Raw genomic sequence first — 12,703 nt, 5'->3', positions numbered from 1 at the left:
ACTTAAACTTTCATTATATTTCACAAAATTATAAATTCTAATAATATGCATGCTAAATTGTCTAGAATAAAAAACAACGATCTCTAAGCTTAATATTGAAAGGACTAAAAATAGAACCACAGATATATGATAATAGTTGACGTGTCAAAATGGTAGAATCCAGATTGTAAGTTATGGATATGTTTCCTAAAAACTTCTTTCAACTTATGTATATATTGGAAATAAAAATTAGTATACATTCATAAAAGCAAACATGTACTTATGATAAGAATAATACGCATAAAACAAATTATAATGGTTTCCTATGGAGGAAAGAGGAGAATAAAGGGATTATGAAGTGAAAGGGGAAAAGAATAAAGGAATACATACATGGAAAATTGGTCAGTGAGGATGCACACTAAGTGGTAAGTTTGGGACTAGGGACTTTCATGCAAAACCTGCCAGCTTGGATTCAATTCCACAGCCACCTGCATAAAGCTGAATGGGCATTCATTCACCAAGGTAAGAGACCCTGGTATGTAGGCACACACACATACATGTGCAAATAAAAAAAAATTTAAACACATATGAGATACAAAACTAAACACTGATTGTTAAATTTGTAATAAATGTATCTGATACATTATAAAATATTATAATGATATTTTAAGTTGTGGGTGAATTGATCAACTATATAAATCAGTTAAATGGCAAAGATGGTGTCAGTTATCAAAGATGTAACCAAAGAATCATAGCTTGGTCCACAATATCTGTACTCAACTTGAACATGTACCTGTAATGATGGATAAGGTGGTGGTTTTTCCTGCACCATTAGGTCCTAGAACAACAGTGATCTGTCCCTCATATAAATTCAGAGACAAGTTTTTCACTGCTAATATGGTAGAATTGTTCAAGGTAAATTCCTGTAAAAAGAAAACAAATATTAATCTTGTATCTATTACTTTTCAAGTGTATATATATTTATTTATTTGAACGAGGAAGGCAGAAAGAGAATGTCAGGGCCTCCTGCCACTGCAAATGATTTGCAGATACATCTGCTACTTTGTGCATCTAGCTTTATATGGGTACTGGGGAACTGAACCTGCACCATCAGACTTTGAAAGCAAGTACCTTCAACCACTGAGTCTTCTCTCCAACCCCTGTATTTATTACTTTTAAAGGACAAGGACTCATTTTTCAGAGAGGGGGAAAATATCATTAATCTCAAGGTAGTAGGAAAAACAAAGAATAAAGCAGATACAGCAGCCGGGCATGGTGGCACACACCTTGAATCCCAGCATGTGGGAGGCAGAAGTAGGAGGATCACCGTGAGTTTGAGGCCACCCTGAGACTACATAGTTAATTCCAGGTCAGCCTGGACCAGAGTGAGACCCTACCTCAAAAAACCAAAAAAAGAAAAAAAAAAAAGATACAATTTGTGAAAGCCAAACAATGCTTACAAGCAGTATTTAGTTTGATGGGCTGGGGAGAGGGCTCAGTGGTTAAAGCACTTTCTTGCAAATCCTGCTGGCCTGGGTTCAATTCCCTAGCATTCACAAAGCCAGACACAAAGTGGTACATGTATGTGGCATTTGTTTGCAGTGACAAGATACCTGCCATGTCCATACAGTACCCATACACACATGTGTTCAAATCAATAGTTAAAATTAAAATATATATATATTTAGGTAGAACTTCCCTGTGGACAATCTCATTCAATTTCCCTTTGTTGCAATCCAAAGTTTATTCTGGAACTGATAAAGCCACGGCCTGCTTCAGTCAATGTCTTTCTCCAATACTGAGGAACTCTCTTCTGGAAAACCCATTATATTTCACTGAACTGCAGACATTTCTAATTACACATAAAATGTAGGCTTTGGTTGATGTTCTTTATCTCCATGAATTGCACCATTATCTACCCAGTTATATACATCAGAACTTGGGACTGACTCACCCTGTAATTTTGGTCAAAATACTGACTCACTAGATGCATAAACACCATCACATGAGGACACAAGAGATATGAAAAAAGGTGAAACTAAACTTCCAAAGGAACACAACAGCTCTCTAGAAACAAACCCTGAAGAAAACTATTGAACTGCCTACAAAAGAATGATTTTAAGAAACTTAAGAAGACAGAAAAGGATCCAAACAGTTCAGTTGAAATAGGAAGAAAACACAATCAGCAAGAACTGGGCTCCAGCTAAAGGCCACTGGGAAGAGCTTCTACTCACTGGACCATGTTTGAGCTAGCCAGAGTAAAACAACAATGAAGAAATTCTCCACTCACACCAGCTTTGCAGAACCAAAAAGAACCTGAAAAACAAAATTACAGGGTCCAGCTGAGCAGTTCCAGAACAACTTCAGACAATTCTCTGCAGCCTCCCCTCTCCCATCCACCAGCACCTGGAGCCACTTGAACTCTCAGGACTCCAAGGGACCAGATCCACCATCCCCCACACAGCATCCAGCACAGCTGATCTGAAGAGCAGATCTACAGACTTAACCAGCAGAGCTAAGCATAAAATATACCAAAGAGGAAACCAGCTTCATACTCAATGTAGATGTGACATAAAATCACCCTAAAAGGTAACTAGGCTATATTATAGTAGGGTAGTACACATCTCAAAGCCAGGAATATATAGGTGTTTTTCTAGAAGTGCCAATTATACCTTCCATATCATGACAAGTTGCTAAAGAAAAGAAAAATCCCAGAGAGGGAAAATTCAAAATCTAGCCCACTAAAGAAAAAAAAAATTACTGTTGTGTTACAGCTGATGCACATTTAGTCTATTACATCATTCTTAAATGAGTTGTGCATTGGGTTAACTTTTGATAGTTTTTAATCTATAGTGTCTTTTTTTACTTCTGTCTTCTTGGAGGTAGGGTCTCACTCTGGCCCAGGCTGAACTGGAACCTACTGTGCCCAGGAATCTAAGACTCCTAGTCAACAGGGAGTGAGGCATGAACCAACACACCCAGCCAGTTTAGGGCATTTGGCTTTGTTAATTGCTCATTTATTTCAATTTCTACTTCATGCTTGTTTTATGTTTATATATTACTCAAGAGGATTTTAGGATTGTTCTGTATCTTTTTTTTTACCCAGCCCATGATTGGAATATTTCTACTATTCTGCCTTCCTGCAACTTGTTCCCCTTCCCTCTCTTTCCAACCCATTTTCTACATCCTATCTTCAATATGTCCTCCTCCTTATTCATCATAATTACAACCTTCCATAGCTCTAAAAACTCTAAAATCCATGGAAAATAATAATACTCCAAATTCTCTCTCCCATATATCTGTGCCACCTCTACCTCTTTTCATAGTTAATACTCTCACACTAATTTACCCTATATTCCTCACACTTCTAAGTAACTGATCCCCCAGCATACTTTTACCCGCCTTGTTCTGTTACCCACCAGTAATTACTGAAATCAAAAGAACATTGTTGGGGCTGGAGAGATGGTTTAGCAGTTGAGGCACTTGCCTATGAAGCCTAAGAACCCAGGTCTGATTTCCTAGTAGCCACGTAAGCCACAAGGTGACCCATATGTTTGGAGTTTGTTTGCAGTGGCTAGAGGCCCTGGCACACCAATTCTCTCTCTCTCTCTCTCCTTCTATCTGTCTCACCCCTGCCTCATAAATACAATAAAATATTTTTTTTTAAATATTGAAATCAGACATGGTACACACCTTTAGTCCCAGCACTTGGGAGGTCAAGGTAGGAGGATTGTTGTGAGTCTAGGCCAGCTTGAGACTACATAGTGAATTCCAGGTCAGCTTGGACTACAGCAAGATCCTACCTCCAACAAACAAGAACCTTTTTATTAATTTGATACTAGTACATTTATATAGCAGGCATACTGAACACCTTTGCTTGGGCCACTCCTGTTGTTACTCTGGGAATAACATAGAAACCACATCTGGCACCTTAAGCACTTATCCTGAAGATATATCTTCCGATTTGCATGTCTGAGACTACAGTAAGTAACTGGAAAAATCCAAGCACTCAAATGACTTGTGATGTAAAAATCCCAATGCAACAATACAACAAACACAAAAAAGACAATGTAATGCCTCTAAAACTTATAAATCCAACAGAAATACAACCAGTGAAACTGAGTTAGATAAAATGCCAGAGTACGCAAAAGAATGATTATGTTCAAAGTAATCAAAGAAGAAAATAAATTCCTGAAGGAATCTCAAGAGAACACAGACAATCAAATTAATGAAATGATGAAGTTAATATAAGATATGAGAAAAGAAATAAAAATAATGAAAAACACAGTAGGTCAAATAAAAAACTCTTGAGAAAGTCTCACTAATAGAAAGGATCAAGGGGAGGACAATATCTGAGCTAAAAGACCACGTAGCAGATCTAGAACACTCCAACAAAGAGAAAGACAAACTAATAGGAATGTATGAGTGGGAATTTCAAAACATTTGGGACATCATGAAAAGATCAATCTTAAAAATTCAGGGTACCAAAGGAGAAGAATTTCACTCTAAAGGTACAGTAAATATTTTCAGCCTGATAATAGAAGAAAAGTTACCCCTAGTAAGGGAAGGTATGTCAATACAGACACAGGAGACATTTAGAACACTAAACAGACAAGTCCAGGAAATACCTCTTTTGGGTTGCAGATATGGCTTAGCACTTAAGGCACTTGCCTGTGAAGACTAAGGACCCAGGCTCAACTTCTCAGAACCCATGTAAGCCAGACACACAAGGTGATGCAGGCACACAAGGTGGGGCATACATCTGGAGTTTGATTGAAGTGGCTAGAGGATCTAGTGCACCAATTCTCTCTTTCATAAAAATACAAATAAAAAAGAACTTATCATATTATAAATAAACTAATACACACAGATCAAATAAAATAAATTGAAGCCAGAAAGAGAGAAACACCTACTTAGACATAGAAGCAAGCACTTCAAGATAACAGTAGGTTACTCAACACCAACTTTTGAAGCCAGAGAGATTGGAATGAAGTATTCCAAGTTCTGAAAGACAGTAACTACCAACCCAGATTATTATAACCAGCAAAGATATCTGTCATAATTGAAGGAGAAACAAGACCTTTCCATGATAAAAAAGCAGGCTAAAGAAATAAAAGACCACTAAGCCAGCTGTACAGAAAAAGTTGAAGGAATGTTTCAGACTAAAAGAAAAATAAAACCAATAAGCCATGTTCAAATATTAGATAATACCAAAGAGTAACAGAAAAGCAGCAATCACTACAAAAGTAAGAAGAATGGCAGGAATAAACACACATCTTTCAATCTTTCAATAATAACTCTTTTGAAAATATTTTGTCTGTGATTAGAGAGATAGGGAATGGGCACACCAAGTCCTCTTGCCACTACAAATAAATTCCAGATGCATGTGTCACTTTGTGCATTTGCCTTTGTATAGGTACTGGGGAATCAAGTTCAGCTGTCAGGCTTTGAGAGCAAGTGTCTTTAACCACTGAACAATCTTCCTAGCCCTCTAAAACAACTCTTAACATCAATGGCATCAATGCCCCAATCAAAAGACACAGACTTGTAGACTGGATTAAAAGGCAGTATCCTGTTTGTTACCACCAAGAAACTCACCTCTCCATAAAAGACAGACAATACCAAAGGGTAAAAGGATGAAAAATGGCATTTCAGACTTTCGGCCAAGATAGAGACTACCTAACTGCAGCGCACATCCTAGGGAAAGAAAGGCAAGGCATTAATGGTTCACTGGGTCTTTTAGGGGAGAGAAATCTCCAATAGATGGCCAGTGGGAGGGCACAGAGGAGGGAAAACAACCACTGTGGGTAGCCCACCAGCCCCCCAAGCCCTCCAAGCAGCCATCATACCCACAGTCCCAGCTTCAGGATACTCCCGCACTTACTGTAGGAAAGGGGTCCCAGGCCAACATAGTTCTACTTGCCTCACTACACAGGGGCTATCACCCCGCTACCCCTGCCCACAAGTGACCTTAGGCAGGCTCTACCTACTGGCCTGTTGGAGCTCAGGCTCCTTTGGTCCATTTGCCCACCCCACATGCACTGCCACTGATCCCTGCTTGTGCAAGCTTAGCCTGCTTGGCCCATTTGCTCACTTACTGCTCCTGCTGCTGCCCATTCACATGTGAACCCAGGCCCATTCCTCCTGCCCATGCGAGCTCAGGCTCTCTCTGCCTGTCCACCTGTGCCAGCTCAGGTGCCAGCCCCTACCTGTCTGCCACACCAGCTGACCACCATTGTCCTGTTGTGGACAAGCTCAGACTGCCTCCAGGTCCTAATGTTCCACCACACCCAAGTTTAGGCTGCTTTAGTGCTTGGCGCTTCAGTGTCCCTCCTAGTGCCAGTGCAGCCAGCTTTGGCGTGAGAGCTCAGGCAACTCTGGCACCCCTGACAGGCAGGAGCTCAGGTTGCTTTGGCAAATGAGAACCAAAGCTCAGACTGCTTGGCATCTGCCTCAGGCTGCTTCAGCTTCCCACTGTGCTTGAGCTCAGGCTGATCCACCTACCTAAGCATTAGCTCAGGCTGACTCAGCCCATCTGCTTTCTTGCCTGCTAGTCCAGGACAGCTCCCCCAAGAGGCAACACTTCCCCCGCCCATCAAGACCACAGTCCCACTCTCACTGCCCATACACTGTAATGGGCAGACCACAGCGCAAAAGAAATAACATGAAAAATCAAATGGAAGAAAATCCAGTTAGATCATCCAGTCCTACAATGAACATCTCTAATCAAAACAAAAAAGAATCATTAGGATCAGAACAGCAAAATGAAGCTATGAGCAATGCAACCCTGACCAAGCTACTGGTAGAACTTACAGAAAAGCAACAAAGGACCGATAATCGTGTGGATGCTGCCATAACTAGACTAGACCTAGTAGATAAGAAAATGGAAGGAATTCAAACACAGTTAAGAGATATGAAGGAGACTGAAAAAAAAAAGAGGACCTCAAAAATCAGCTGGCGATGCTAAATGAAGACATAAAGAAATGCAAGGAGGAATTCCAAGAAGCATTAAGAAACATAGAACATGATATGAAAAGAGAGCTTGACAGAGGTATGGAAACTATACATAGAAAAGTAATAGAAAATGCAAACCTAATTGAACAAGTCCAAAACTCTCTAGACATTCTCAAGAATAGAATCAGCTATGTGGAGGATAGAAACTCCAATCTGGAAGACAAGATGGAAGAAACAATTTGAGAGTTCCAAAGTTTCAGTTAAGTTCAAAACTTTCTGTGAACAGAACATGAGGGAATTGTGGGATACCCTCAGATGTCCTAACATCAGGATCATTGGAATACCAGAAGAAGAAGAAATTCAGACCACAGGCATGAAGAAGTTATTTAACAGAATAATCGAAGAAAACTTCCCTACTCTCTCAAAAGAAAGGCCCATCAAGATACAAGAAGCTAACAGAACTCCAAACAGATTGGACCAAAGAGAAACTCTCCAAGACATATTATCATTAAGACTCTAAACATTGATACCAAAGAGAAAATCCTAAAAGCAGCTAGGGAAAAACAGCACATCACTTTTAAAGGTAAGCCCATCAGAATTACTTCAGACTTCTAAATGGAAACTCTGAAAGCCAGAAGGGCCTGGAATGAAACACTGCAAAGACTAAGAACCTATGGCTTCCAACCCAAACTACTCTACCCAGTAAAAGTATCCCTCATAATAGATGGTGAAAGAAAAACTTTCCATGACAAAACTCAGCTTTACAATTATATGAACACAAAACCAAACCTACAGAGAGTATCAAAGGAAGTTCTCCACATATAAGAATCAAATAATCAACCTCAAGTAGCTACAAGAAAGAGATCACAAGAACCAAACTCAGAGAAGGCACAAAAACCTCAAAGTCCATGAAAACACCAAATGACATAAACCAACACAATATGGCAGAGATAAAATCAAACTTTATCGTCATTACCCCAAATATCAATGGCCTTAATTTACCCACCAAGAGGCAGAAGCTAATAGGGTGGATCAGCAAATTAGACCCTTCAATCTGTTGATTTCAAGAAACCCACCTCACCACTAAAGACAGCACCTCATCAGGGTGAAAGGGAGGAAAACAATATTCCAGGCAAATGGGAATAAGATACAAGCAGGTGTAGCTATATTAATATCAGATAAAATAGACTTCAAGCCAAAAATAATCAAAAAGGACAAAGAAGGCCACTTCTTACTTATCAAGGGAATGATCCATCAAGAGGATATTACAATCATAAATCTGTATGCACCAAACACAGGGGCACCACAGTTCATGAAGCAAAACCTACTTGACAATAAAATAGAAATAACCACCAACACCATCATAGTTGGGGACTTCAATACATCATTATCAGTAATCGACAGATCATCCAAACAGAAACTCAGCAGGAAAGTAAGAGAGTTCAACAAAACCATAGATCACTTGGACTTAACAGACATCTACAGAACATTCCCAAATCCACAGACTACACATTCTTCTCAGCAGCCCAGGGAACATTCTCTAAAATAGATCATATGCTGAGTCACAAAGCCTGCCTCCATATATTTAGGAAGATTTCCATAATTCCCTGCATGACATCATATCACAATACTGTATTGCTAGAAATTAACAACAAAAGACCCACCAAGAATCCCATCAGCACATGGAACTAAACACCATACTTTCAAACAATAATTAGATAGTGGACGAAATAAAAAATGAAATTGTGAAACTTCTAGAAATAAGTGATGATGAGAACACATCGTACCAAAACTTATGGTACACAATGAAGGTGGTCCTCAGGGTAAAATTCATGGCACTATATGCCGTCATAACAAAGACAGAGAGATCCCAAATCAATAATCCATCCACCTAAAGGCACTGGAAAAGCAAGAAAAATACAACCCAAAAAGCTCTGAAAGAAAGAAATAATTCAGATCAGAGCAGAAATTAATGAATTGGAAACTAAGATAACAATTAAGAAAATTGACAAAAGAAATAGCTGGTTCTTTGAAAAAATAAAAAAGATTGACAAACCCCTGGCCAATTTGATCAAACAAAAAACAAAGAGATGCTTCAAATTAACAAAATCCAAAATGAGAAAGGAGAGAACACAACAGACATAAGTGAAATTGGGAGAATCATCAGGACTTATTTCACAAACCTCTACTCAACAAAGCTGGATAATGTGGAAGAAATGGACAAATTCCTGGACACATACCATTTATCAAAGCTAAACTCAAAGCAGACTAATCTCTTAAACAAACCTATCATACTCATGGAGATTGAAAAAGTAATTTTAAAAAAGCCTTCCCAAAAAGAAGAGACCAGGACCAGATGGCCTCTCAGCTGAATTCTATCAAACCTTCATGGAAGAACTCAAACCAGTCTTCCTCAAACTGTGCCACACAATTAGAGAACAGGGAAAGCTACCCAACTCCTTCTATGAAGCTAGTATCACCCTAATTCCAAAACCAGGCAGAGATGCCACAAGAAAAGAAAACTATAGGCCTATTTCCCTGATGAACTTAGATGTAAAGATCCTGAACAAATCCTCGCAAACCGAATCCAACAACACATCAAAAGCATTATCCACCTTGATCAAGTGGGATTCATCCCAGGAACATATGGAAATCTGTCAATGTAATACACCACATAAACAAGGTTAAACACAAAAACCACATCATTTCGATAGATGCAGAAAAGGCCTTTGACAAGATACAGCATCACTTCATGATCCAAACATTGGAGAGAATTGGTATGTTTGGTTCATATCTTAACATAATAAAGGCAATATACAAAGGTCCTAAGGCCCAAATAATACTTAATGGAGAGAGACTGGAGGAATTCCCATTGAAATCAGGAACAAGACAGGGTTTCCACTCTCACCTCTGCTCTTCAATATAGCACTGGAAGTCCTAGCTCAAGCAACAAGACAGGAGAAAGAAATAAAAATGATACAATTTGGAAAGGAAGAAGTTAAGTTAGCTCTATTTGCTGATGACATGATTGTATACAAAGAGACCAGAGAGAATCCATCCTAAAACTCGTGAAGGTGATTAACTCCTATAGCAAAGTAGCAGGATACAAAATCAATGGACAAAAATCGGTAGCCTTTCTCTATGCAAATGATAAAGATACAGAGAAAGAAATAAGGGACATGGTACCATTTTCAATAGCAACAAAAAAATAATAAAATACCTTGGAATAATGTTAACCAAGGAAGTGAAAGATCTATACACCGAAAACATAAAAACACTCAAAAAAGAAATTGGGGAGGACTTGAGAAAATGGAAAGACCTCCCATGCTCCTGGATAGGAAAAATTAACATTGTGAAGATGGCAATCCTACCAAAGGCAATATACAGACTTAATGCAACTCCAATTAAAAACCCAACATTGTTCTTCACAGAGATAGAAAAAACGATCTCAAATTTCATATGGAAAGGCAGAAGGCCTCGTATATCCAAGCATATCCTCAGCAAAAGAAATACCTCTGGAGGCATCACCATACCTGATCTAAAGCTATACTACAAGCCATAGTAATAAAAACAGCATAGTACTGGCATAAAAACAGGAGTATAGACCAATGGAATAGACTTGAGGACCCGGACTTTGGGTCAAGCAACTAGAGCTACTTGATATTTGACAAAGGCCCGGACAATATAGGCTGGTAAAAAGATAGCATCTTCAACAAATGGTGCTGGACAAACTGGATAACCACATGCAGGAAATTGAAACTTGATCCACACATTTCTCCATGCACTACACTCAAGTCCAAATGGATTAAAGACTTCAATATAAGACCAGAAACTCAGCTACTACTGGAAGAAAATATATGAAGAACGTTCCATGATATAGGAATGGAAAAAGAGTTCCTGAACAAAACCCAGTAGCTCACGATCTTAAATAGTCACTCAACCAGTGGGATCACAAGAAGCAGAAGAGTTTCTTTACAGACAAGCATACAATAAGCAAAGCCAATAGATTACACACAGAATAGGAGAAAATATTTGCTGATTATCCAACTGACAGAGGGCTAATCTCTAGAATCTACAAAGAACTCAAAAATCTAAACAATAAAAAGTCAAACAACCCACTCACAAAGTGAGGCAAAGAGCTGAACAGGCAGTTCACAGAGGAAGAAATACAAATTGCAAGCACACACTTAAGAAAATGTTCATCATCCCTAATCATGAGAGAAATGCAAATTAAAACAACTATGAGATTCCACCGTACTCCAATAAGGATAGCAAACATCAAAAAATCAAATGAAAATAAATGCTGGCAAGAATGTGGAGAAGTAGGAACATCCATCCACTGTTGGTGGGAATGTAAGATGGTATAAACACTTTGGAAAGCAATATGGAGACTCCTGTAAAATCTGACTCTAGAGTTACCAACAGACCCAATTATTCCCTTACTGGGCACCTATCCTGTAAACTTTAAACCACAGTCCAGAGATTTCCTCAACCATATTTATAGCAGTTCAATTCATAATAGCTAAAAGCTGGAATCAACCCAGATGTCCATCACTAAAAGAATGGATAACTAAGATGTGGTATATCTACACAATGGAATTCTACACAGCAGTAAGAAAAAAACAACACTATGAAATTTGAGGAAAAAATGGTTGAACCTGGAACAGATCATTCTCAGTGAACTTACCCAATCACAGAAAGAAAATTGCCACATAGTCTCACTCATCTATAGCACCTAACCTGAATCTACCCAAGATGCCAACATACCCAGCAAGCATCTCGAGGACTAGACTATAGGGTAGATGTAGAGGGAGGGGAGGGCGAGGAAGAGGGTGGGAGACACAAATCTAGACTCAAACGGCAGTGGTACCATAAAATTCTACATCCTAAAAGGCAGACCAAATGGTTGAACCTTCACCAGTCCCTTAGAGGGAACACCTGAGCCACAAGACACTGCAGAGGGTATGATGAAGACTGACCATAATTTTCTACAGTTTCTCTTTCTCTCCCTCTCTCTTATCTAACTTTTTTATATTAGTTATCTTTTTCTTCCTTTTCTTATTGGGCACTGACCTGTAACTCCCAGTACCAGCATGTGGCTATCATCCACAATGAGCTTTTGATCAGAGATACCTACAAGGTTTCCTAAAAGAAAGACAGATTTCTGTCAGAGTACTTGATACATAAAATGGAATGATATGGCTAGAAGCTGGAAGAAAGTCAGTCCCCAGACAGTCAGTGCGTCTAGTGCCAGAAGGTGCTACATGAACAACTGGGGGAAAATGACCAGTATCTGTCCAAGAAACTCATGGTCTCACCTACTTAGCAGCAAATAACCTGTCATGATGCTCACACAAATGCAATAGTGGCACACAGCCATGGGGGGAAACCAATTGCTCTTGATTTGGCTAACTGATCCACTCAGTGGAACAGGACCCATAGCTGGAGCTGGGAAACAAGTCATAACCATATCCAAACATAAGCCTGCTCTCCATTATCAACTACCACCAATCGTGGGCTACAAGAGGGCCTACACCTATTAAATTCTCTAAAAAATAAGGGTTATCCCTTTTGTCTGGTGCTAACTTTACTCTCCATTGGAGAATCTGCTTCTCTTTTTCAGATAGACGCAGATCCTAAGGAGAGAACCACCCCATCATACCTCAAAAGGGCCCCAGCTGAAACTAAGAACAAATGGCAAAACAAGCAAGGGTGCTGTTTTCTTGGTGAACCAGGTACCAGCACAAGGGTGAAAGAGATCAACACAGAG

At 39.3% G+C, this 12,703-nt stretch overlaps 1 protein-coding gene across 1 annotated transcript in view; it reads right to left on the bottom strand.

The window, feature by feature from the left end:
- The window catches only part of LOC101613773 (phospholipid-transporting ATPase ABCA3-like), a 196,412-nt gene that overhangs the window by 99,867 nt on the left and 83,842 nt on the right, over nucleotides 1–12,703 (bottom strand). Inside the window, exon 11 of the mRNA XM_045130610.1 lies at nucleotides 773–902. Coding sequence (XP_044986545.1) covers nucleotides 773–902 — 130 coding nt within the window. The remainder of the gene's footprint in view (nucleotides 1–772; nucleotides 903–12,703) is intronic.

Source organism: Jaculus jaculus, chromosome 12, assembly GCF_020740685.1.
Source record: "Jaculus jaculus isolate mJacJac1 chromosome 12, mJacJac1.mat.Y.cur, whole genome shotgun sequence".
Classification (NCBI taxonomy): Eukaryota; Metazoa; Chordata; class Mammalia; order Rodentia; family Dipodidae; genus Jaculus; species Jaculus jaculus.
This window is presented reverse-complemented; position numbering and strand designations above follow the sequence as displayed.